Raw genomic sequence first — 22007 nt, 5'->3', positions numbered from 1 at the left:
TACACCAAAGGGGGAAGTACTTATTTAGGCCACTGTCCTGCAATCAGATCCATGTCTGTGAGCTCTTGGGACTGTACAAAGTCTCCTCAAAGTCAAGTGAGCTCCACCCTGTTACAAGGCTCTGCCCGCCCATGCAGATCCAGTTGAAGGATTAGCACCTCAGTGTGCACTGAATTTAAAATAATTTAAAAACAGGTCTAGAATACTAAAAATAATTTTTCTTTAATAGTAACAACTGTATGGTGCCCAAAGATCTAGTGAAATATTTATACTATTCATGAAATAAAATCAAAACCTTGAATCAGAACTCTTTCACATTTTGAATAGGTAGCAGGAGTCTGATTTTAAATTCCTGGATCTCAACCAACACCAGTAGTCCAGCTTACAGGTTGGAACCAAAACTAGAAACTTGTTTCTTCCATTTCTGGTTTGGATGTGGCCAAAATTACCTTCTGAGATTTTCACCTAAGATGAAGAAAATCTTACAAGATGCTCAGAGTGGAGCTCAGAAGCACTTCCTCCATTTTTGTCCAAAATTTCATGAAAATAGCTGGCAACTTTTGTTGCTGTTAAAACCCAAACTCAAATCAGAATCCTGAACTTTACCTTATATCTAATCCAAATCTAAACATGAAAACAGTCCCTTTGGTTTTCCTCTCGTTTATATTGTATATGTGTTCACAACCCAGATCGCCATTGAGTAGGCCACAATGAAACACACAATCAAGTCAAATCAACACAAAAATGTTATGAACATTTTTTAATGAAAAGTCATCTGTATATCCCCCTTCTCTTTCTTTTGACCACTGGATCTTGCTGCATGACTGCTCTGGAACACTGTCAAATACGGTAGTGCTTTGTTATGCAATACATAAATAATGCAAGAGATAAAGTGGGTGAGGTAATATCTTTTATTTGACCAACTTTTGCTGGAAGAAGGAACAAGCTCAGATCTGGGGAAGAGCTCTGTGAAGCTTAAAAATATCTTTCTCCCTTCTTCCATAAACAGAAGGTGGTCACCCACTTTAACGCTCTCATATTCTGGGCCCAACATAGCTTCAGCAATACTGCAAACATAAATAATGCAGTCATTCCACATCCATGACAATAAAGTGTTGTAGCACCCACACCATCACATGTTAAATGGTTATTCAGTGTTTTAATTTAATTTTAACCCATTTAATTATACAATCACTATTTTCAAGCATACTCAGTTCAGGAAGGACAATGTTTCATTCTTTCTTTATAGTACTTACTTGATTGCATAGCTCTAAGTTTTCTGAATACACCACTATCTGTCGCTTAGCCTGCTCATCCTCTGCTAAATAGTTGGCCAAAATCACAAGAACATCAAAACCATATTTATCTATAAATGCTTTCAGGTCACCAGTGATATTCCTGTGAAATATGCAATCCTGAAATATAACAAAAAATTATATAGTAAAGGATTTGATAGCTTATTCTTAGAACTCGTCATCAAAGATATATCAGTTTCCACAAAACTTTTATTAAGAAGCTCCTGGGGTGAGAGACAGACACTCTATACCTAGATGGTTAGGGAACTGACCTGGGATGTGGGACATCCGCTGTTCTTTCTGATTTAGAACTGAATTTTTCATCCTACAGCACTCAAAATCAACCATAACAGAGACTTGACCCTGAACCTCTCACATTCCAGATCAGTGCACACATGCACAAGTCCTTTTTTGTGTAAATATTTGAGAGAGTTTGGTTTTGTTCTGCATTGGAATGAAAAGAAATTCTGAAACCTTGAAAGTTTTCATAAAATGGAATTGTCATCCTCCGGGCAACTGTACTTATTTCCCTTGCTCTTTAGAGCTCAATGTTTGGGCAAGCCATCAACCATGTTAAAGTACAAGTCAGTGTGGTAGCATGGGTATAACTGAGAGCAGAAGCATATCCTAATTGTTATAACAATTATCACCAGCCTTACTAAAGTCAGACAACAGCTGTGATTTCAAGAACCATCCTCACAGCACAATTAAAAGACATGTTACTTTTCATAATTTTTATTCACCGTGTGCAGTATATCTACCCTCTTAGAAGCTTGCAAGTATTCTTGCCTTACCTATTAGTCTGATTTGTTATTGTAGGGTTGCTTATGAGCAATGGGCTGCTGCAATGCCCAGAATAGAAACATTTGCTTTAGAAAAATTTATATATAAAGGATTTATGATTTTGTCATAATGTTACATTTAAAATAACTATGCTAACAGAATGTTATTAAGGTTGCAAAGTCAAACACTGAAAAATTACGAAAAGCCACATTTAAGTTGCTTGTGCAACTTTAATTTTGTCCCTTGTACATCTGCATTATGATATAGCCTTTAATTATATTATCACATACTATTTTATTCACAGAATTCCTGCCTCATTCAGCACCTAATCCAATGCTCTTTGAAGTCATGCAATGCTTTCCAAAATAGTGACAGGCTGTAATCTCCAGCAATAGAGATATGTTAGCTGGTTCTATAAGAAAAAGATGTGAGACAATGTAGTTTTAAAATTTGTACACAAGAGTGGCTATCATAATTCACTGAACAACAAATACACATAATTACGAAGAAAATTGCACCAAATACTGTTGGGCTAGATTCTCATTTACTTAAGGCCCCTCTAAACCACTCTGACACTGAAAATGGGCTTTAAAGTAGGTCTAAATATACAAAAGTACACTACAAAATTATGTCGACCTAATTTATGGCACCGTACAGACACTGCAGTAATTAAATCGCTTTTGCATGTCCACACTACCCTCCTTGTGTCAGCGGTGCGTGTCGTAACCAGGGTATTTGCACTGATTTAGTTGCCTTATGCCAACCTAACTCTGTAGTGTAAACCAGGCCTTAGATTTTCCAACCTAAACCAGGTGTATCACTTTTAAGTGTTGGTAACAGAAACACATGCAGTACCTATGATCTGTGTCTGTCTTTCTGTAGTTCTCAGTTCTGACAGCCACCCAGTGAAATAATGAGCAAAGTCTGAGAAAACATTTGTATTCTTCCCTTGTGCTTGTGCTATTTGTATTTGAGATAATGTATTGTTGTCTCCTAGCGAAGCACAATGTCATATGCTGTGATGGTTCTTCTGTTGCTGCCAAGCTATGCTCTCCCTGAATAAACAGTAGTTCATCATCAGTACAGCACAACTGTATATACAGGTTGGCATTTTATTCCCCACTCCCAATTCCCCAACCCCCAACTGACTTCTACCTGATAAACTGCTGTTTTGGTTACATGTATACAAATACAATTTATTAATCTGCTCAAACATGTCCAAAAATGTGTTTCATCTTCCCTTAAGTTAAAATTAAAACAAAAAAACTTTTTGTCAACTGTTTATAAAGTAAAAATATTGTTTTTCTACATTAAAGATGCATGTCCATCTTGCTTGGACATGCGGTATGTATTTCTGTGGTATGTAACAATGAGATTCAATGAGTGTTAGGATTGCTACACAATGAACACTGAGTGTTAGAACAATGAGTGTTACTAGGATTGCTGCACAAACTGATGGTAGCATCTTATTGTTGGACATCCGTATCAGGTTCCGATAGACTTACATCACAAGTAGTGCACAATGGCAAAAAGTTGTGAGAGACTGTGGTGAAATGGTCTGAATTTCCAAAATAAACACATTGCACATCTATTATCCTTTCTGAGGGCCAACTTGGCAGGTGTGCTGAAAAAGCCACAAGTGCACCTATGGGGGGGAGCATGGCTTTCTGCCATCTTTTTGCTCCCTGGGGCAGCCAGGGGCCACTGCAGTCTCTAGTGTAACTTAGAGCAGCCTCAAGACCACATAAGTCACATGGGTTCATAAAAATCTCCTAGAGGATTTTATGCTGTCTATGATTGCAGTCAGGCATCCTATGACAAGGGGCAGCTGGAAGGAGCTGACAAAGAGCTGGTTACATAGACTCAAAATAATCTAAGGATTCTCCCACAGCAGGGACTTTTCAGTTTATAGTACCTCCCGCCCCACACCTTCCCACCTTTACACTACTGGAGCAGCGTAAAGGGGACTTAACATGGGCCAGAATCTGGCCTGCAGCATGTTTTCTGGCCATACAAAGTAACATTAATTAATGTTAATTAGGGCACTAAATTATGTTTCAATCCTGGACCTCATATTAACACTCCTTTTTAGTTTTTATATTGGATTTTTCTCACAGCAGTTGTAAAGGAGTTATTAAACATTCTTTAGAGAATAAAATGATCCAGTTTTTAACAAGAAGCTAAACAAAGATGGATTTGATTGTCAGAATTCCTATCTCCATTGGAGCAGCAAGAGTAGACAGCAGAATTGTCAACAGGCTTTAAACTGAACCACATTACTACAAACAGTGAATGGTCAATATTATACATGTCATTACAGATGCTCTGACCAAAACTGGCCAGGTGCTATACGTTAGATTCATGCTCTGAAGTCTGGAGTCGAGCATTCCTTGTTGACAGTGTCACCAGAATGCCAAGGACTGAAAGAAGCATGAGGATGAACTATAAAGATACTATCCCTAGACATTTTCCCTCTCCAGTTCAGGGATGAGCAACACTAGGAGGTCAGTATGCCCACCATTTGCTCTCAACCTCTTGTGCAGATAAAGAGAGGATTGTATCAGCTGACTGGGATTCTTTCTGTCTTTCCAGTCACGATTTAGGAATATCAATATGGCAACTTTAATGATTTTAAATGACACTAAATAAGTTTTAAAATACAAAATTATCTTGATTCAGAAAATAATAGTCTAGTAAGATTTTTTTTTTCTCAGCACAGGAGAGGTTGTGGGGAGTTGAGTGCAACCAGACAGCTGGATTCAGCTCCTTGATTCCTGGGATACGTTTTGGCCCTGTTGCAACTTATTGTTATTATTATTTATTTGCATTACCATATGACTAGGAGCCATAGTCATCCACCAGGACCTCATTGTGCTATGCACTGTACAAACACAGAGCAAAAGACAGCCTCAGTCCCAAAGAGCTTACAATCTAAGTATAAAACAAGAGACAACAGGTGAATACAGACAAACAGATGGGGGAGTACAAAGATACAATGAGACAATATTGGCCAGCATGAGAGTCTGTGATCTAAGCAAAACAGAGGCCTACCCATTGTCAAATTGTTTGTAGACATCAGTGAAACTGATTTAAATTAAATGAATGGATTTATATCAGTGAGACTGAAGACAGATTTTGGCCAAAGGGTATCAGACTGAACACAAGCTTCCAAGGTGAGGAGCATCTATGGGAGGACTGTAGTAAGGCTGTGTGAATAGCCTGAACCTAGGTCTGGGAACCATGGCACATTTCTAATTGAAGTGAACCCCAATCCCCTCTTGATTTCAAACGGGTTCTGCATTCTATGCAAACTGCTCACACGGCCCTAATATAAACACAAGTATTCTAACTGAAACCTTTATGATTTATGCTAGCCAATTTCCATTATTATGTTTAAAAGATTCAGTATTAATAAATTACGGAAATGTTGACAGGCAAATGATTTATGAGAACATAAAATGCATAAATTATAGATGTGATTTATTCACTTTTTGTCATTCACTCTATAACTGGTAAACAAAGATGTTTCTCCATTTTTACCACAAATTGGTTTTCTATTTATTTTCATCAGGCATCCATGGAACTTGTGGGATTTAATATTTAGGGCCTGATTCTCATTTACACTAAATCCTCTTTGCACCTACCTGGCAGTGTAAAGGAGGTCTTAAAGTGCATATAAATTACAATTTTTTTGCCTCAGTACACTCCTATTCTGAATTCTACCATCCCAACACAGTCTGAAACTAAAATGGTCAATCACAAAAGACATTAATTCCATCTGAAAGGAAGACTAAAAGTTGTGAAATTGTTACTGCAAGGCAGCAGCAAAAATGGAAATGGAAATACTCATCTTTCCAACTTCAAAGGGGTTTTTACTAAATGGATCTAGCTAATTACATTGCCCCCAGAGCTTTTTTGTATCTGGTTCTGTTAGGGTTCTGTGCTATAATAAACTTATATTTCTTCAACTTTCATATATTGTATGATATGGGGGTAGCCAGTCTGGCAATTTTGGGAAGTCTGACTATACCATTTATGAATTCTGGTTCCTATTACAAAATTGCTGTAGGCATATACCTCCCAGACCAGAGACAATAGCTCATAGTTAAGGATTATCAGTACCTGAGTAGGCCTTCCTTGGGGAGAACAAAAGAGGAACTGACTCCTAGGGCAGTGCTTTTCAAGCTATCTGATGTGGGGGACAGGCATTTTTTTTTCCAATGTGCGCGCAGACCGGCAGGTGATGGCTCGCGGACCTGCACCGGTCCGCGGACCACCACTTTGAGTAGCACTGTCCTAGGGAGTAACCAATTCTCCTTCAACAGGTAGTTGGGCACTCAGAGTGTGGAATCTTACCAAGGGCAGAACAAAGATACCAAGGTGATGATACTACCTTGTAAAAATGGCTCACAGGAGTAAGACTCAGGGAAACGCACAGGAATTTTGGGAAAGAGGATGGTCTGACTAAGCTCAGGGAAGGCAAGCTTGTGGGAGAAGGTTCCATGTTTCAGAATCCAAGCAGTGCACTAAAGCAGAAGGACCCTGGATGACTATCCATTACTCTGGCCCAACCCCAAAGAATGCTCTCGAAGAGTGGTGAGGAAACGGAGGTAGGGAAACACGTGTTGGGTTTATTACTTTTGTGTAGGTGTGTGTATTTCTCATGCTATTAAAGAAAGAGCAATAGGGTTTTAGAAACTTGTGCAAAGTGTCTGTGTGTGTGTTAAGTGTTACACCTACCGAGTGCTCTCTTTAAAAGATAAACCAGAAGGCGCTCATCTTCTAGTGGAGTTATAGGAGACAGTGTGTAGTTGTTTAAATAATGGAAGAACCTGAGGGGTCAGCACTGGTTTCCAGGGCTGGCCAAGGAACCATGTGGTCACAGCTCCCAAGAGAGGCTGCCATATAGAATATCTGTACCCCAAGAGTGTGCCCAGAGTCCCTAAGACAGCAGGAGTGCCTGGATTTTGTTCAGACTGTGGAGGCTTAACACACATGGCATTCAATGACTGGATCCTCTCACAGCAATCTGGTGAGTGGCCGAGAGGTGGTGCTTGGTGGAGCTGTGACAGCCAGGGATTCTTATCTTGGGACAAGTCAGAAATAGTGGCTTATTTTATATGCCTTCCTTTCATTCCATTCTCCATGATCGTCTGGAAGATATCAGGAGGAAATGTCTTTGAGTTGTGGCTGTGTTGTCTAGGGCTTCCCTGGATGTTTGTGTGTGTGTGACTGCATAGTCTAAGGGGCAGATTTTCAAAGGCACAAAGAGGAGCTAGGTGCCCAACTCCCACTGAAAGTCAACTAGAGTTAAGTACCTAACATGTTTTGGCACTTTTGAAAATCTCACCTTGGGTGTCTAACTCCCCATTGAGAATATTCCTCCAAGTCCTCCAAGTATCCAGTGATGGTGAACATGAAGAGCTGGAGGACACAACCCAGAGAATAAAGCTAATAAGGTATTTGGGGATGTGTCGTGGACTGAGTGAATATTTCCTAAGAGTATATAAATTGTCTCTTAGTATTTTCCCAGGTCAGCCTTCATATCACATTTTGCTGTTCAGAAGTTGGCTTTGACAAAGGAGATGCAGTTGGCTTTTTATATTGAAACCACCAGTGCAATATTCTGGTTCAATTCAGACAGCAGCATAGCATCTCTCCCTACCACAGCAGTATACAGGAATGCGGAACAGCCAGCTCTGTAGTTAAAATTTTGAATTGCACCCAGGGTGGACTGGCAGCCAGTGTATAGAGCAGAGAAGTAATATGCTCACTTCTGACTGTCCCTCTGATGTGGTAAGCAGCCACAGTCTGTACTAGCTGAAGCTTTCATGGGGGCTTAGGTAGTGGACTACAGTAGTTTAGCCTGGAGATGATGAAGACCTAGAAAACTCAGACAAAGTCTGCATCGGAGAGGAAAGGACACAATATCTGAGACAGCTGAGATGATAATAGGAAAAAGAATTTCTGGCTACTGCTGCTATCCAGAAATCTGAGAACACTGATGGATACAACAAGAACCTGAAATTGAAAACCCACTGAGACAAAAGGGTAGGAACACCTAGTAAATAGTGAACAGTCATAACCTCATTCATGTCCTCAGAGTACTTTCCCCAGCCACCAGTGTCACTCCCATCTCACCAAATAAAGAATCCCTCGCAAAATAAACCTGCACCCCTCATTCCAGTAGATTCCACGGTGATTGCGGCAAGACAAAGAGATTCCTGCCTCATGAAGAAAATTTGTCACGTAAAAGCCAAATACGACTAGTACTCTGTATGGTAGCTCAGCATGATGCAGTTTTCTTATTTCTGAGTCAGAGGGCTTCAAGTTCAAATACCAGCTGAGGAACCCAGCCATGCTCCCTCGAATATTACCCAAGTATATCTCTGAGATGCTGTGCTGCTGATAGTGTCATTCTTCAGAGGAGTCATAAAACCAATGTCTCCTTATTCACTCTGTTGTCAGGAAGATTTACACCATATGGCCAACAAAATGACAACATCGCTCACATTAGTATTACCAGACAGTAGCTAACATTATTTCAAATATTTAAGAAAGGCTGCTTGCTGGTACATAAAACTTTCTAAAGTTTCCTGTATAATGCTGGTATATCAATAATGATATATGTTTCATAAAGTGCTTTTGAATAGTCATTTCAGTGAAGTGTGTCCACAAAGTAGCTAAAACATGTTGTGCTCTGAGATAGATTTCTGTAATTATTCCAGCTAACATAAAAATATAGGCTTCATTTGTGACAAGCAAGATAAATATCCTCTTAAAAAAAAGGTTTTCTACTACTCATCATCATAAGAGTCAGGTTCTTCCAAATGGCAGAGTATCACAAAACTTAGACAATTCATGGGAGATTGGAACTACGGAACCTTTAAGAACAAACTTTCTATAGCTGTGTAAATAATCATCAGTAGAATACTGCATTTATTACAAATGTTAACTCGGAATATATTATTTCCTGTAGAAATGGAAGACTACCAATGATTTTACAAGCTTAACTGCCAATTCAAAATTCATTATAAACACTGTAAAAATAAATATGCTCATGGAGTTAATGAAATAGCATAATAAGAAATACAATAAGGGCACAATGAAACAATGGGGAAGGTCAATTACCTATTACTTTTTGGTAAGATTTTTTTACTTTAGTATTTTAGCTCTTGTTGGTTTAAAAATTGTTTGCACAAGCACTCTGTAGCTGTAAAGCACTATGTATATATTTTACTAGTTTTCATGCTGTCCTTTATTTACTCTTGTAACAAAGGCAAAACTATTGTAAACAGGTACAGTATAATTTTAAATAAGTGTCCCAAACTATGTGGCATAGTGATCAGCTCTTTGCAAGAAAAGCCAATATCTTTGCATTCCTACAACAAACTCCAAACCATTTCCTTCAAAGTGTGAGTTGTGAGTAATATCAGGTTGTATACATAATGTATATAAGAAGGCTCATATTAATATAACATGATGAAATGATGTAAATAACCAAACCAAACGGTAAAATTTAAAGGAGAATATTTTGTTTTATTTTCCAGGTCATTTACTCAATGTAATTTAGAATGTATTCCCCAAAGTAAATTGGAGTTTACGAAAATCTGAATAATTTTGAAGCATTTCTAGGCTTGACAAATTCAATAATTGTGTGTCTTTATTTTAACTTACAGAAAGTGGATTACATATGTTTAATAGTATTGGTAAAAATTAAACTATTTTTCTCTGTGCAAGGTAATGTTTCAGCAGTTATAGGAATAAGGAATATTGTCTATTTAACAGTGGTCATGTTTGCAAACCTGAACAATTTTACTTGACAAGAAACCTCTGAACAACACTTAAAAGTGAATTGTAATTTCTCCCTCTCTAGTAACACTTTCTGATTTATGACATCCAACAGTCAATTATCCAAGTGATCACTGTAAATGTACATTACACACACTTCTGAGTCTTCTGAGCTAACTGTGTCAATATTAACCTGACCATATTAAGAACAAACTGTCTCTTTTGTTCTCCACACTTCTCACATGGAGAGCACAATATGGCTTTTGTCAGAGGTGCTCCATCATTTTGGCTCAAGGAAACTGTCAGTACAGTTTGGGATTCGTTATTCATGGGCAGATATCCTGATGGGTCTAATGAAGCCTTTCTGCTGACAACTCATTTGCTAAAAATACCCAACCATCACAAAGTAAAAGTGAAGAATATAATTGTGTCTCTATTATAATTTTCTTAATAAAAGCAACTATTTCTAACCATAATGATTCACAAGTTGAGACGTGCTTTATCTCATTAGACCTTCTTTGTATTTCATGGTCACTACTTCTGCTTTCCTGTTTCTTTCTGTGTGCTCCAGAAAACTTTACGACATACTTAAATTGCAATATAATAGGGTAAACACCAATGTTATCGCACACATGCAGAGCTAACAGTCTGTGTGCCATTTGTTGTAAATCCAGACTAATTACCGGAAGCCCCCTCCTGAAAACAGACACAATCCACTTTTATACAAGTTTTCAGGTAAGGTCAAGACATTGAAAAAAAATTATAGCAAAATCACATAGATATTTATTAGAATAGATCTAAAGCACATAAATGCATTTATTGTTCTAGCCCTGTTTGGTATCCACCACTGGTGGATCTGCTTACTACAAAATCCTGTGCTCTCCATGAGAGAGGTTTATGTTCATCTGGCACATGTACCAATCTATCTATATGCAATTTTGCTGTTACTACCACTAATATCCAAGCACCATGTATATGAATAAAGGTAATATCAATCTGTCCCAAAAAGGACCTAAATTCTCCACTCCTCTTTTTATAGCTGCTGTTCTAAACTTCCAGGAAAAGGTCAAGTGAAGGTGCTAAAGCAAAGAACAGAAAGAGAGGTGGTATCTGAGAGAGCTGCTTCTGTTCTGTTCTATTCTATTCTATATAAGTTCCTATACCACACTCTTTACTACAGAATCTGAGCACCTTGTACCTTGAGCTTAGCCAATTAAGGAATTTAAACATTAGGTCCCATATCCTGAAGTAGAGTTTGAATTGGATACAGAACAGTTAAAAAGCACAAAGCCCTGGTGTCTCTGCTGGACATTAATTGTAAGGATAAATTCTTGCTCTTCCTATTCAGAGCTGTGTTGCAAGAATAAAGTGGATTGGTGATAGTTGCGTGGTTCAACAAGAATCATCCTGCCTATGCAAGGCAGAATAATTGTTCAGAGACGCACAGGGAAATGAGACAATGGAAGTAAACCAAGAATTCAAGTATAACCAATGGAATTATCACATTGTGTTCAATGGAGGTGTGGCTGAACAGTTTCACTGATGCATTACATTCTCCACATCGGACACACATTTCCTGTTTGTTCACACAGAGTATAATAATCCATGCTTTTTGAAGGAATAATCCAAGATAAATAGCCTTTATCCACTGTTGATAACATTTCAGATGAGTACGGATTAAAACTCTGGTTTATCTATTTCAATTTGTCTTTTTAACAAAACTTTGTAACTAATTTAAAATTCCTGTGCTTTATATGCATGTAGCACAAGCCGAGATGGGGTTCTGGGAGTGCGTAAACTGAAAAGTCTCAAAATTCTGAAAAAAAAGTTATACAGGTAAACAACCAAATCTCATTTATATCAACCAGCATTTTCAAAGCTGCCTGGGGCAGCCAGCATATTTTGGCCATATTTTGAGTTTGGTAATAGGAGTATGGCCTTTCCATATGTTAGAAGAAAATAAGAACTGTTATATTGGTTCAGGCCATTGATCCATCCAGTGGAACACCCTGCCTTCACCAGTGGCCCACGCCTAACACTTCAGAAGTGACTCATCCTCCACCATAATAGACTTACGTAAACTGCGTGTTTTTGTCCATAGGTAAGAAGGAATCCTTCTGTTATGGGTAGGCAACATATACCCTAGACTAGAACATTGATTGATTACTCTTTTCAGAGTCTTAAAGCCCAATTCTTGAAACATTACAGTACAGAAAGTTCACTAATAGGAGTAGTTTCATAGCTTCTTGTGAGAAACTTTGTTAAAGGCTTTTTGAAAATCTACACAAATTAACTTAACATGCTCAAAGAATTTTGGTAGAGTGGAGACTCAGAAGCAGAAATAATTGGTTAACTCCTATTGTTACTGCATGAGAGATAAGAAATGATAAAGAGAGACAAGGTGGGTGAGGTTATATATTTTACTGGATCAACTTCTGTTGGTGGAATGGACAATCTTTCGGCCTTCACAGAACTCTTCCTCAGGATTGGGGAAGGTAACCAGAATGTTACCCTAGACGTGAGGAAAAATTCTGTGAAGGCCAAAAGCTTGTCCCTTCCATTACCTCACCCACCTTGTCTCTCTCAGATCCTGGGACCTACACTGTTACAACAACATTATAAACAAGAAATGATTACTCGATCTAATATTAAATAAACAGCAACTGACATTTGTCAGTGGTGTACAGACTGAGATGGTGTGCACTGGTATAACATGATGGCACTTACTAACTGGCATCATTAAGTCCAGCAGAGGCAAAGTTGGGTACAAGTTCAGGAGTTAAGGTAGGGATGGGGATGATTCTGAACTGGTGAGCTAGAGGGGAAACTCTGTTTACTGTATATTTGCTTGCCACATTTAAGAAAAAAAATGGATTTGCCCAAGAGCTGGTAAATCTTCCACTTGTTAATGACTTGAGGTTTTTCCTTTTTAATCAACACATTGTATCTATTCCTACAGTAATAAATGAAACTGCCATTTTGACTACAAATGTTTTTGTATCTTTAAGTTTTTAAAATTTACACTTCCCCATAGGCTGAAGCTCAGCTTCCCTTTTTCAGGTGCATTTTAGGCCTGTAAAATTTGTGTCTATAACGTTGTCTCTGAAAAATAAATTACAGGAGCAAACGAGAGAATTTGCATTGCTAACTGCCTGATTTGTGTCTATATCACAAAACTGTAATCACAAGTACTCAGATTTGCACCCACCATTCTTACTGAGGGCACAAAAAATGGGTACAAATTGTACGGGAGGAAAATTGGATATGGAAAAAAAGAAGTCACGCTTTTGAAAATCTAGCTCTATACATCCAGGACAGAAAGATATAATGGAAGAAAGTATATGTCAGGGATTTGCTAAAGCACTGTATTTTTAAATACAGGCCCACCTGCCATTGAAAAGAGCAATTATATCTGTTTATACCCCTGTCAGTCTTCTTTGTATTACATTTTTCTTGCTATATAATATGCTAAGAACTTGCATCCAATTTTTCAGTTTTTTTATTAGCTTGTAAATCCACTTAAAATATTATTGAGAAAACACAAACCTGCCAGGTGCAATCCTAAGATCAATGCTGAATCATGTGTAATATTTGATTTCATTGTTGATAGAGGAGAAAGAGATAATAGGCAAAATTAGCATGGGCCATCCTGCCGGGTGTGGTGTACTAAGCTATACAGAGGCATCACTAGTATACATACTGACCAGGAGCTGTACATTTTAGCCAGATAACCCTCAGATGTAAATGTATATGCAATAATTCATACCTTACAAAATAACTTGCATGCAAACATGGTCATAAAAAAACGCATTTCTAGCTGTCAAGAAAATTTCTGGCAAAATTAATCAACCATCCATCCATTCAGGCTCTTTGCATACCCTTTTGTCAAAGAGGGAATACTAAGACATTTCTTTCCTCTTCCACGCACTCATTGCAATGGTTTGTAGAATCCATCAAGCTTGAGTTGATTTATTGAACTGTCTCTTAGCTCAGCAGTATAACTACGGCAAATGAACTGGTAACTTTTCCCAAAACAGTAGTGATTCAACAATATCTGGTTTATTTAATTCCTTATAACTTCAGATTAAAGATTTCTTAAAGGGCCTGACATGCATTCTTCCACAGCTCTATATGCAACCTGGTACTGAATATTTTGTTTAAAATTCCATTTCTTAGTGATCCGATGGGTTTGATTTACAGATGGCTGAAACTAGTATCAACCTAGCATCTTTACACTAAATAGTGCAGTTCTTCAGGTAGTTTGTCTGCAGAGACAATTACATTTTAATTCAATGTTTTATAAACAGGACAAATAAAAATTGTTTATTTCATTTACATGAGGTGCTTTACATACTGTAGTTTCTCATGTTCATTATCACTCTAAAAACTTGCAGATGTTCAATCACTTAGGGGTTTTATTTTATTTTTTTGCATTTAAGCAAATAAGTTGCATGCAAGCTGAAGTTATTTTCATATTTATTTCAGACATATCACCAGGTAAAGAGGTTATAAAGGGTACTTAAACCATAAAGAATACAGATATGCCAAACAGCCTGCAATACTGTTTAAACATGGATTTTATCCCTGAGCACCGTCCACTGAACCCCACAGAGCACATTCATCACTCACCAGCTTTGCATTTTTCTTCACAAAGATATATGACCTTTGCCTATTAGATTTCATTAGCAGGGCACCATACAAGGCTCCTCCGCAGATGACAGGATAGAGAGCTAAACATCCTCGCCTGAAGGATTTGTGGGAACAAGCCCATCTTCAATCTTTGTCCCTGGGAGGCACTTTTAACACCTGCCAACCACAGCACTATCATCAGAAAAACATTTAGAGATTTATCTTCAGGCTGGTGATTATAAGAGATAATTTGTTTGGAGTATGTATAAAGTTGGTCTAGCATAAACAAACTAGAGGCTCGAATTACATCACGAACCTCATTAACTATTGATTTAACCACTGCAAACCCGTGAAAGAACAGACATTATCTCGAAACATTAATTCTTCCTAAACATAATCAAGAAATGCAGGGCATGACTGTTTAAAAATGCTCTGTTTTAATACTGATTTTTACAGACACTTTTAATTTTCTCCCCTAGGCTGCAATTGGAGGGTAGTTACAAAAATGATAATGCAAATATCTGTAGTTTTCTTTTTTAAAAAGTGCTGTATCTCACAGGTCGTCATCATCATAGAGGGGATGCAGTTCCCCCTTAACTTCAGTGGGACATTTACCTGAGAACAGCAGGACTGGACCACTGTTTGGCAGGAGGAAGCTAGCAGTACTATGGACCAAGTTCTTTGCACAATGGGCACCATCAGACATACGTTGCCAGAAAAATGATATACACAGAGTGTGTCTTACACAGAAGATAACTGTTTTTCAGATCTTCAGAAAACATGCTCATTCAAGTTAATAAAACATCAGTTCATTTCTGAGCAAAGAACATATTTATAAAAAATGTAATTAGGTTTACCTCTGAAGACATTAATTCTGTAGTATCATGGGGTGTTCACACCATACCAATCCGGAAAGGATGAAGGAAGCTGAGAAAGGGGCCAGTTAGTGAGACAGACCACACATGAGGGGTTTAGACTGGAGAAGCAACCCCTGATTGGAAGATGGAGATCAGCTGAGCAGTAGCAGCTGGGCTAGTATAAAGCTAGGATGCGGGCAACAGAAATTGGTTGCAGTGAGGCAGTCTGCAGCTATCCTCTGTACATTAGAGAGGGAAGGAGGGAACCCAGGGAAAGAGTAAGACTCTGGGAGCCTGACTCAGAGGGAAGGGTATATCCAGAAGATAGAACAGTGGAGAAGAAAGCCTGTGGGTAGAAAGCAGCCCAGTGAGAGAGCAGCAAGCTTAGGGACTGAGCAGACCTTGGTTGCATGTTGTAGGGACCCTGGAACTGGAACTCAAGAGTTGCGGTTAGGCCTAGATAAAATTCCCTACCATCTATTAACAGAGTGGCATTGCCTGGACAGCAGGTCCAGAGGCTCTATACCCTGGAAGGAGAAACCTTGTAGTGACCTGGCCAGAGGTCTGAGTTATGAAAAGGAAGCTATAGCTCCTGGAGTAAGAAAGGGATTGTAGACAGAAAGAGGTCAACAGGTTGAGAGACCACAAGGGAAAGTGTCAGACCTGGAAGAAATCTATACACCAGGACCACCAGAAGGAGGCACCACCGAGTGGACCCCATGACACATGGACTCAAATCTCTCCTGTGCCTGAGTGCTGCCGGGCACAGGAAAAGAGAGGGCTATCTGTGCACTAGTTAAGTTACAGCTCCTAGACCAAGGATAGTCAATTATTTTTTGTCAAGGTCCAAATTTCTTGGTCAAGGTCCAGACTACAGAGAAAATAATAAAACAACAACAATAATGATAATAATAAGTAAATAAAAAGACTTCAGGGTCTGTTCAAAAGCATTTGTTGGTCTGTATTTGGCCTACAGTCTGCCCAGTGACTACCCCTTTCCCAGACCCTGCATTGGCTGACATTAGCATCAGCTAGAGAAGTCTATGGACTGCTCTAACTTCGACCATTGTTGGACTGGCCTAGCAGAGTTCTGTTCTACCATGCCTCTGGCATGTCCTCTCCCTTCCCTCACTTTTCCTGAGATGGAGGGAGGGGTACCTGGTCATGAGCCATCTCCATTAGGCTTATGCCAGCCAAGTATTCACCTATATAAGGAAATTCTCTGCTCACCCCTTTGCACAAAGTAGCTAAATTATAGTAGAGAATCTGTCTTTATGTTTAAGTTTAGGTTGCTTAGAATTAACTAATTAGCTACATCCTGATTTGTTTGTACTTAATATCCAGATGTGAGTGTTTCTTAGATTAGGGTGGGTTGTGAAAGTAATCGGAATCTTCTGGATGGCATTGCAGAGCTTTTCCAGAGGGGAAAGCACCACATATTCAAAAAGAAGAGAGCAGAAAGTTCAGCAAATAAACATCCAGGATATAAAAATTTCTGTATAGTTAAGTGATAAGAATAAACGACATATAAACATGTACATCATTTCACTTAGCATGAAATGGTTGGAGATCCAGAAAAAATGGAACAAAGGAAACAACTGTGGTTGAAAATATTTTCTTTATCAATGATGCCGTTTCCTATAGAGAAATGCAGCCACAGTGCCAAATGTAAAGCCAGCTGTAAGGGTCCAGATTTACATACCTTTCACATTCTTCTGGTTCACTCCGCATTTAAATTACACCAATGGAGAATTAATCTCAGAATTTGGCCCAAAGTGTCAACTTAAAATCCCTCTTAAAAGAGCCAAACTGTGGATTGTATCTAACAATGTCATATTTCCTTCATTAAATTATCAGCTGGCGTTTACGCGAAAGAAGCTACTCAGGACAATAATGGTAGGTGGGGAAGGGGTTCTCCCCTCAAGGTTCTTTGCTTAACAGGGTATATTTTTGACAATTTTGCCATTAATGTTTCCCCAATCTCAGCCCCTTAGGCTGTCTCACTTCTTCTGGCAACCTTTCTTCCAGCCCCTATCTTCAAGGAACTGCTGCTCCCTTCTCTCTCCTCACTCTGTCTCACATTTTGTTTGACTCCTTCCCACAATCTTTCATTCCTCCAATCACGCTCTCTCCTCCAGAACTGCATTGTAAACCCGGGTCTGCAGGACCAGGCTCATGGACTGTGTGTTTTCAAGCCCACACTTAAGTGTCCACACTGCATTGTAAAGCTGGATGTACAACTGCTAGTAGATCTGTGTCTCTCAGTCATGCTAGCACATCCATACTGCACTACACAGACCTTCTGGCTCAGGTCTGTGGTTTTAGCTGCATCCACACTGCAAAAGAACAGGGCTTAGACCCTAGTCAAAGTGGGACTTTGGCTCTGACTCACCCTCCCCACCCCCAGCAAGGTTCTACAACCCAGGTTCTGAGTTCTTGCTGACCTGAGTCAGACTGATTTGTGTGTGGACGGAACAGGGACTTAGACTCAAACCTGAGTCAGTGCCTGTGCTTAGTGTCAAGTGTAGACATATCCTTTCTTCTTCTACAATCTCTTTCTCCACTCCAGTACTGCTGCCACTTCCCAGTGCATATTCTCTCCTTTAGACACCTGGTAATGCTCACAAGCTTCAGGTCACCATTTCCAAATTTGTCACTCTCCCTGTTACTGGATGGCCAGCTGGAACTGCTGATACCCATTCTATTTATTTGGTTAGTTATATCTAATATTTAACCATTTGAAAGTCTCTGAATCCTCAGGTTGAGCATATAGCTAGTGCTCCTGTCACCGTTATCTTTCTTCTGTCTCCCCTATTCTGTCCTTGTGTTCATACTGTCTTCTCTTAAATTATACTGTAAGATCTTCAGGACAGGGACCATGTCCTTCTATTTGTGTGCACAGTATCCAGCAAAATGGGGTCCAGACCTCACTAGGGTCTCTGGCACTACTGCAGTGCAAATAGTCGTTACTTGCCCCATCTGTCTGAATCCCCCTGAATCCATTACTTACTCATGTTGCATTCCGAGGTAAATACAGCCTGATCCAAACTCTACAGAAGTTAATGGAAAGACTCATTAGTATCAATGGGCTTTGGAACAGGTCCGTATTACTATTTAAGTACTTCTTGCCATGATCAGCTAGTCGCAGGCTGAGTTTCACTCAGCTGAAACTCAGCCTGCGACTAGCAAAATGTACCACTTTTATGGAACAGCAACCCCACAAACTTTCACAAGGTGTGATCCCATAAATAAATTCTTAATCCATGAAGTGGATGATGTGACGGAGAGACTGCCGAGACTCATCAAGCCCTCGGATCGCTACCCCTTCCTGCTTCTCCACGTGGGCACCAATGATACTGCCAAGAATGACCTTGAGCGGATCACTGCGGACTACATGGCTCTGGGAAGAAGGATAAAGGAGTTTGAGGCGCAAGTGGTGTTCTCGTCCATCCTCCCCGTGGAAGGAAAAGGCCTGGGTAGGGACCGACGAATCGTGGAAGTCAACGAATGGCTACGCAGGTGGTGTCGGAGAGAAGGCTTTGGATTCTTTGACCATGGGATGGTGTTCCATGAAGGAGGAGTGCTGGGCAGAGACGGGCTCCATCTTACGAAGAGAGGGAAGAGCATCTTTGCCAGCAGGCTGGCTAACCTAGTGAGGAGGGCTTTAAACTAGGTTCACCGGGGGAAGGAGACCAAAGCCCTGAGGTAAGTGGCAAAGAGGGATACCGGGAGGAAACACAGGCAGAAATGTCTGTGAGGGGAGGGCTCCTGCCTCATACTGGGAATGAGGGGCGATCAACAGGTTATCTCAAGTGCTTATATACGAATGCACAAAGCCTTGGAAACAAGCAGGGAGAACTGGAGGTCCTGGTGATGTCAAGGAATTATGACGTGATTGGAATCACAGAGACTTGGTGGGATAACTCACATGACTGGAGTACTGTCATGGATGGTTATAAACTGTTCAGGAAGGACAGGCAGGGCAGAAAAGGTGGGGGAGTAGCACTGTATGTAAGGGAGCAGTATGACTGCTCAGAGCTCCGGTACGAAACTGTAGAAAAACCTGAGTGTCTCTGGATTAAGTTTAGAAGTGTGTGCAACAAGAGTGATGTAGTGGTGGGAGTCTGCTATAGACCACCGGACCAGGGGGATGAGGTAGATGAGGCTTTCTTCCGGCAGCTCACGGAAGCTACTAGATCGCATGCCCTGATTCTCATGGGTGACTTTAATTTTCCTGATATCTGCTGGGAGAGCAATACTGCGGTGCATAGACAATCCAGGAAGTTTTTGGAAAGCATAGGGGACAATTTCCTGGTGCAAGTGCTAGAGGAGCCAACTAGGGGGGGCGCTTTTCTTGACCTGCTGCTCACAAACCGGGTAGAATTAGTGGGGGAAGCAAAAGTGGATGGGAATCTGGGAGGCAGTGACCATGAGTTGGTTGAGTTCAGGATCCTGACGCAGGGAAGAAAGGTAAGCAGCAGGATACGGACCCTGGACTTCAGGAAAGCAGACTTCGACTCCCTCAGGGAACGGATGGCCAGGATCCCCTGGGGGACTAACTTGAAGGGGAAAGAAGTCCAGGAGAGCTGGCTGTATTTCAAGGAATCCCTGTTGAGGTTACAGGGACAAACCATCCCAATGAGTCGAAAGAATAGTAAATATGGCAGGCGACCAGCTTGGCTTAACGGTGAAATCCTAGCGGATCTTAAACATAAAAAGGAAGCTTACAAGAAGTGGAAGGTTGGACATATGACCAGGGAAAAGTATAAAAATATTGCTCGGGCATGTAGGAATGAAATCAGGAGGGCCAAATCGCACCTGGAGCTGCAGCTAGCGAGAGATGTCAAGAGTAACAAGAAGGGTTTCTTCAGGTATGTTGGCAACAAGAAGAAAGCCAAGGAAAGTGTGGGCCCCTTACTGAATGAGGGAGGCAACCTAGTGACAGAGGATGTGGAAAAAGCTAATGTACTCAATGCTTTTTTTGCCTCTGTTTTCACTAACAAGGTCAGCTCCCAGACTGCTACGCTGGGCATCACAAAATGGGGAAGAGATGGCCAGCCCTCTGTGGAGATAGAGGTGGTTAGGGACTATTTAGAAAAGCTGGACGTGCACAAGTCCATGGGGCCGGACGAGTTGCATCCGAGAGTGCTGAAGGAATTGGCGGCTGTGATTGCAGAGCCATTGGCCATTATCTTTGAAAACTCGTGGCGAACCGGGGAAGTCCCGGATGACTGGAAAAAGGCTAATGTAGTGCCAATCTTTAAAAAAGGGAAGAAGGAGGATCCTGGGAACTACAGGCCAGTCAGCCTCACCTCAGTCCCTGGAAAAATCATGGAGCAGGTCCTCAAAGAATCAATCCTGAAGTACTTGCATGAGAGGAAAGTGATCAGGAACAGCCAGCATGGATTCACCAAGGGAAGGTCATGCCTGACTAATCTAATCGCCTTTTATCATGAGATTACTGGTTCTGTGGATGAAGGGAAAGCAGTGGATGTATTGTTTCTTGACTTTAGCAAAGCTTTTGACACGGTCTCCCACAGTATTCTTGTCAGCAAGTTAAGGAAGTATGGGCTGGATGAATGCACTATAGGGTGGGTAGAAAGCTGGCTAGATTGTCGGACTCAACGGGTAGTGATCAATGGCTCCATGTCTAGTTGGCAGCCGGTGTCAAGTGGAGTGCCCCAGGGGTCAGTCCTGGGGCCGGTTTTGTTCAATATCTTCATAAATGATCTGGAGGATGGTGTGGATTGCACTCTCAGCAAATTTGCGGATGATACTAAACTGGGAGGAGTGGTAGATACGCTGGAGGGGAGGGATAGGATACAGAAGGACCTAGACAAATTGGAGGATTGGGCCAAAAGAAATCTGATGAGGTTCAATAAGGATAAGTGCAGGGTCCTGCACTTAGGACGGAAGAATCCAATGCACCGCTACAGACTAGGGACCGAATGGCTAGGCAGCAGTTCTGCGGAAAAGGACCTAGGGGTGACAGTGGACGAGAAGCTGGATATGAGTCAGCAGTGTGCCCTTTTTGCCAAGGCGGCCAATGGCATTTTGGGATGTATAAGTAGGGGCATAGCGAGCAGATCGAGGGACGTGATCGTCCCCCTCTATTCGACATTGGTGAGGCCTCATCTGGAGTACTGTGTCCAGTTTTGGGCCCCACACTACAAGAAGGATGTGGATAAATTGGAGAGAGTCCAGCGAAGGGCAACAAAAATGATTAGGGGTCTAGAACACATGACTTATGAGGAGAGGCTGAGGGAGCTGGGATTGTTTAGCCTGCAGAAGAGAAGAATGAGGGGGGATTTGATAGCTGCTTTCAACTACCTGAAAGGGGGTTCCAAAGAGGATGGCTCTAGACTGTTCTCAATGGTAGCAGATGACAGAACGAGGAGTAATGGCCTCAAGTTGCAGTGGGGGAGGTTTAGATTGGATATTAGGAAAAACTTTTTCACTAAGAGGGTGGTGAAACACTGGAATGCGTTGCCTAGGGAGGTGGTGGAATCTCCTTCCTTGGAAGTTTTTAAGGTCAGGCTTGACAAAGCCCTGGCTGGGATGATTTAACTGGGAATTGGTCCTGCTTCGAGCAGGGGGTTGGACTAGATGACCTTCAGGGGTCCCTTCCAACCCTGATATTCTATGATTCTAT

The 22007-nt window shown here is 40.7% G+C and overlaps 1 protein-coding gene across 1 annotated transcript in view; it reads right to left on the bottom strand.

Annotated features, from left to right (window-relative positions):
* The window catches only part of PRUNE2 (prune homolog 2 with BCH domain), a 205820-nt gene that overhangs the window by 68070 nt on the left and 115743 nt on the right, over positions 1–22007 (bottom strand). Inside the window, exon 8 of the mRNA XM_077818026.1 lies at positions 1257–1415. Within this exon, the coding sequence (XP_077674152.1) occupies positions 1257–1415 (159 nt within the window). The remainder of the gene's footprint in view (positions 1–1256; positions 1416–22007) is intronic.

This window comes from Eretmochelys imbricata, chromosome 5, assembly GCF_965152235.1.
Source record: "Eretmochelys imbricata isolate rEreImb1 chromosome 5, rEreImb1.hap1, whole genome shotgun sequence".
In the NCBI taxonomy this organism is placed as follows: domain Eukaryota; kingdom Metazoa; phylum Chordata; order Testudines; family Cheloniidae; genus Eretmochelys; species Eretmochelys imbricata.
Note: the sequence above shows the minus strand (reverse complement) of the source record. Positions and strands in the feature narration are given on the sequence as shown.